Below are 5,374 nucleotides of genomic sequence, written 5' to 3' on the forward strand. Positions count from 1 at the left end.
AGTAGTTGAAGCACAACTGTACATGTTATCATAACTATTCATTGTTTAGTTTTTCTTTTTCTATGAAGCAACATCACTTACCCGCTCGTTATTCTACTAATATAATACGATACTTTATGTAATTCTAAATAGTTGTAATGTGTTAATATTTATCTACGTTTTGATAAAAATTTGCGAGTGTTGATATCGAGATAAACTAAATTGATATTGACTGATCATCGGTACCAATATTCATTTTATGGTTGATGATCGATGTAAAACGCTTGTCGATATTCCTTAGGGCATATTGATACTCTATATTTTGGATATTTTTTCGATTGCTATATCAAGTGCCTGTATCGTACCAGTACAATAACAAATCGAATTAATAATGACCAAAGTTCCTTCGCATACGTAGCTTAGGGAGGTCCTCGTAGTTGGTATATAAAAATTATTAAAACAACATTAAAATGGCAAAATCATAGGAGGATTGTCCCACTCGCCGCGTAGCGTAAGGGGATCCTCCTAGTTGGTAAACTTGTTAGGTTTAATTTATAGTGATTCTATAGGAGAATTGTTCAGCTCACCAGACAAATTCAAACATGAAATATAAATATTTTAGGTTCCTCTATTTCAAATAACAAATCGCTTAAAATCCAAAAAGAAAAACTTTTGCCCCAATTCTAAAATCCCTTTTTCAAGAAAAATAATATATATCAATTTTGTCACACATGTGAAGTATAAATACCACATATATAGGGTGTTATGACTTAATTACCAATAGCCACCTGAAATCGTGAATCATTCATAATGGAAACCACCAAAACTCAACTTACCCCTACAGAAATTGAAGAGATGGTCAAAACACTTCCTCAACACAATGTTAGCTGGTTGAAAGGCTTAAAAACCTGGTGCAAGTATCAAGATGTTTGGTACAACCAAAAGTTCCTAAGCAAAGGAATTTTAGCACAACAAAGGTTCGAGGCTCGAACCAATGATGTATTTCTATGGTTGAAGGCCTTAACTTATGCCATCATAACCCGAAAAATGTTTAATGAATCCAACACTCCTTTGCTTACAACCATGCCTCATAATTGTATTCTCACACTTGAAAGACATTTTGAACAAATTCTAGAAAATCGGCCTAACGTACCCATAATATCTACACACATTCCTTACAAATCCCTTCCTAAATCAATCCTAGCATCAAACTGCAAGATTGTTTACATATATCGAAACCTTAAAGATGTCATAGTTTCGTTTTACCATTTCGCCACAAAAATGTACAAAGTACCCATGGAAGATGCCCCGTTTGAGGAGGCATTTGACGACTTTTTCCAGGTAGGGCAGAAATGCACAAATCGGGGTTTTCAAATACCCGGTTTCGGGTATGGAATCGAGTTCGGGTATGACCGGGTATTGGAAAATCATGTATTGGCAATACCCCGTCAGGTTCGGGTTCGGGTATTGCCTCTAAAAACCATACCTTACCATATGTATCGGGTTCGGATCGGGTATAGAACCGGGTATTCTAAAACCGAGTATTTGAATACCCTATTCCGGATATTGAAAAAACCATACTTTTGGGTTTTTTCAGGTTTTTTTCCCAGGTATAGATTAGGTTTTTTTTAAGAGGTTGCACTTTTTAGGGGTATTTTCGGGTATTTTTCGGGTAATTACGTGTATAGATCGGGTATTTGAAAAACCTAAATCCGGATATTGAACCGGTTCCAATTTTCGGGTATTACCGGGTATAAATCGGGTCCGGTTCGGGTACTAATTTTGGTATTGAAATGCATACCCTATCCGTACCCTACGAGTATGGTCAAGTACGCGCATTAAAATCCAGGCATTAAAAAACCGGTTCCAGGGTCCGGTTCTGGTTTTTTGTGCAAAGGGTGTGCACAGTTCGGTTCAGTTAATAATCTCAACCAAATTAACCAATCGATTTTCAGTTAAAATGCTTGGTTAGTTTCGGTTAATGACGAAAATCAATTTGGGGCTAAAATTTTTAGTTGGAAATACTAAAAAATGATGCAAAATACATGTATAAATACATGAAATGAATGTATAAAAGCTAAAAATATATGAAAATATGAATGGTTTGGTTCGGTTAATTTCGGTTAACCGAGGGTACAAAAAATTAACTAGTAACCACTTTTCTGTTAATTCGGTTATCGGTTAATTAATGTTCTGTTAATAGTTCAGTTTTTACTCACCCCGGCAGGGCGTTACACCTTATGGCCCATATTGGGATCATATTTCGGGATACTTGAAAGCAAGCTTGGAGAGGCCTGGGATGATTCTTCTTTTGAAATATGAAGATTTGAAAAAGGATCCTATAAACAATGTGAAGAGACTTGCGGATTTCCTTGGGTATCCCTTTACAACCGAAGAAGAGAAAGAAGGCGTAATAGAAACCGTCGTAAAAATGTGTAGCTTCGAGAATTTGAGCAACTTAGAAGTAAACAAAAATGTTGGTCAAGAATCTTATGGGATCGAAAACAGTCTCTTTTTCAGGAAGGCTGAGGACGGAGATTGGCGAAACTACTTCACCGATGAGATGATCGAAAAGATTGACAAACTGATTGATGAGAAGCTGGGTGACACTGGTTTAGTTTTAAAATGAAAGACTCAACTCTTGATTTATTTCGCTTAAGGTTTTAAATAAGTGTGAGCTATGTCTCTTTGGATGGATGCTTTCCATCTATGACTATGTGTGTAATGTTCTTTCTTTCATATTTAAGCTACCTATCATTGTGTGATGTTTTTCTTTCATTATCAAATTATGTTGTTGTTTGTCTACAAATAATGATAGTTTCCATGTTTTTTTACCCGAACTAATTTTGATTTGAATCAAAATAACCTTTGTTATGTGATATGTTCTAACGCGATATTCTCAGCCCGGCCAGACCATACCCTTTGTTATGTAATATGTTCTAACGCGATATTCTCAGCCCGGCCAGACCATACCGATATGTATTATTATATACCAAAAGTATTTTTAAAAAAAAATGAACATAAGAAATTTAAAATTGCAAAAATATTAAATTCAACGAATTAATATTAAATAATGTGTCCCGAAACTATTTTGACTTCAAATTAGTTTCAACTCGAACCGATATAACCCTTTTTATGTGACTTGTCCTGACGCTAGATGAGGCCTAACCTGACTCTACCAATAAGTATTGTTATATACCAAATGTATTATTAAAAATAAAAATGAACAAGTTACCTCAGGAGATAACACGTTCCTCTTTATTACTTTCTACTTATCTGTTCACTAGGTAAATTTGTTCAGAGTTACTAGTGAGGGCTATAGGAGTCCTTTGAAACTGTAGTAATGAAATTATTGTGTATATTCCGTCCATGTTACATGATGCCAAAACACTTTTAACATTATTGTATGTTGAATAGCTATTTCCTGATGACAAAAGCACTTTTAACATTATTGTTTGTTGAATAGTTATTTACTGACAGATAGGAAACGTTGATAAGTAATGTCATATATTTTATTTATTTTTATTTAATATCAACTATCACATTTTAGTCGTTGCCGGTCTAACTAACGAATTGGCTGATAACGATCCCACATCTTATCAAATTTGTTCCGAATGGTCCGCGTCTAACAGAATTCTAATGCCGTCGGAAAAACGTTTTTGCCCGGAAAACTCACATTTTTTTCCGGAAGACTCAACATTTTCGTCCCAAATATCTTTGTAACCTTAGATCGAACCTTTTTAGGAACATTTTCTAGTAAAAGTCCAATTATTGAGGTCGTCGAAACCCTATAACCATTGTTGAAATTGGTTGGTGGTGCTCAAGTAGTGGTGGTTGGTTAGTGGTAAGTCAATTGGTGGTGGTCAGGTGGTATTATGGTTGAGTTTTCCTGCTAAAAAAGTGACTTTTCCGGCCAAAAGAATTTTTCTGGCAACTTGCAACTAATGGCGTTAGGATTCTGTTAGTCACGGACCGTTGGAAACAATACGTTAAAATATGGGACCGTTAACAGTCAATTCATTAGTTGGGACCGGAAACGACTAAAAGATAATAATCGAGATTAATAAAAACTACAAGAAACAAATGTATGCTTCCCTCTATCACACCCTCCTTAAATGTATGCTTTAAAAAAATAGATAACTAATCTTTATTTAAAAAAAAGGATCATGCAATGTTAAGACTATTGTATGTTTTGTTTATGATTTAAATTTAATATGTAATACTACGTACTTTGACAACCTTGATTATATTTATTGACAAAGACAAAATATGTAATCAGGATAATCTCATCCATAACATAATCCAGTGATAGAATTTAAGGAGGGTGTGATGGAGGAAAACCTTACATCTATCAAAATAGATAGAAAGGTTGATCCCGCATTTGAGTAACACGACATGTAGTATTATTTAAGAAAGAGCACTTACAATATGCATCGATGTACCACTCCCTTTCCTTTCCATCAAGGATTATTGTCGAAATCCCATCTCGCAAGCCCTAACTTTTTCACAAAGTTATTTATTTACCTCCAATGAGTCAATATACACACATCAAATCAACAATCACTCCACAAGGTGATCAAATATAACAGAAAACAACCACATGCCCTATTGTGTATCGAGATGTGCTGATTGTGTTAAACTGTAAATGAGTAAACAATCAAGGAAACGTAGTTTATATGACTCTAAGATCAGTCAATATAGTTTTTATAAGATTGAGCTTTGCAATTCAAAATAGGGTAGCGATGCAAATTGTTGCCCGTTTGACTTATGTTTCGATGTAATCACTACTTTTGAATATTAATTAGTATGCAGCTAATGAAACAAAGAAAAAAATTGAAGGAAAATACGAATAATTAGAGCCTCTTCTTGGCGTTTTTTGTTGGATGCCCAAGTCTAGTGATCGATTGTTATATCTTATTTATAACGAGGAAGAGGGTACTATGCCAATCGAAAGAGCCAAAATCAAAGAAGCCGACCAAGTAGGCTAAAGATAATCGGTCAAAATTGAAAATCTAATAAACAAAATTTTTATGTGGAGAGCTTTAACTTTTCTATACTTTCATATATGGATTCAAATTGCAGGTTTTTCACATGATTTGTTCTTCAATGTCATGCCATTTTGATCAAAACAAGTTGCTAAAGAGTCAGCCAATGGAACAAGCACAACGTGTTGGTTTTCGGTCGGGTTTGAGTCAACCGATGAAAAACCATTGATCTTGTCTCAATCAGCTAGTTTTAGTTTTTGAGATTAGACTGGCGTGTTTGAACCTAAAACCGTATAGAACTATATGAGATGTCACTATAATAAAGAACCGATTCAAGTATTGACAAACTCTTGCTTGAAATCAGTTTTGTAGTTGTGCCAAAGACGACGTTTTTTGAAAGGCAAATCTCT

The 5,374-nt window shown here is 34.7% G+C and overlaps 1 protein-coding gene across 1 annotated transcript; it reads left to right on the forward strand.

Moving 5' to 3' along the window:
- Positions 1-789: 789 nt before the first annotated feature.
- On the forward strand, positions 790-2,608 carry LOC143550193 (flavonol 4'-sulfotransferase-like). Its single transcript, XM_077040888.1, has 2 exons — positions 790-1,320; positions 2,207-2,608. The coding sequence occupies exons 1-2, from the start codon at positions 790-792 to the stop codon at positions 2,606-2,608; spliced, it is 933 nt and encodes a 310-aa protein (XP_076897003.1).
- The last annotated feature ends 2,766 nt before the right edge of the window (positions 2,609-5,374 follow it).

The sequence above is a fragment of the Bidens hawaiensis genome, unplaced genomic scaffold (assembly GCF_021521415.1).
Source record: "Bidens hawaiensis isolate Kalapana, Puna unplaced genomic scaffold, B.hawaiensis_p1.1 tig00015937_1, whole genome shotgun sequence".
NCBI lineage: Eukaryota > Viridiplantae > Streptophyta > Magnoliopsida > Asterales > Asteraceae > Bidens > Bidens hawaiensis.

Coding starts and splice junctions, on each gene's coding strand:
- LOC143550193 (XM_077040888.1), top strand. CDS start 790: ATGGAAACCACCAAAACTCAACTTACCCCTACAGAAATTGAAGAGATG. Junction 1,321..2,206: donor CATTTGACGACTTTTTCCAG/GTAGGGCAGAAA, acceptor TCACCCCGGCAG/GGCGTTACACCTTATGGCCC.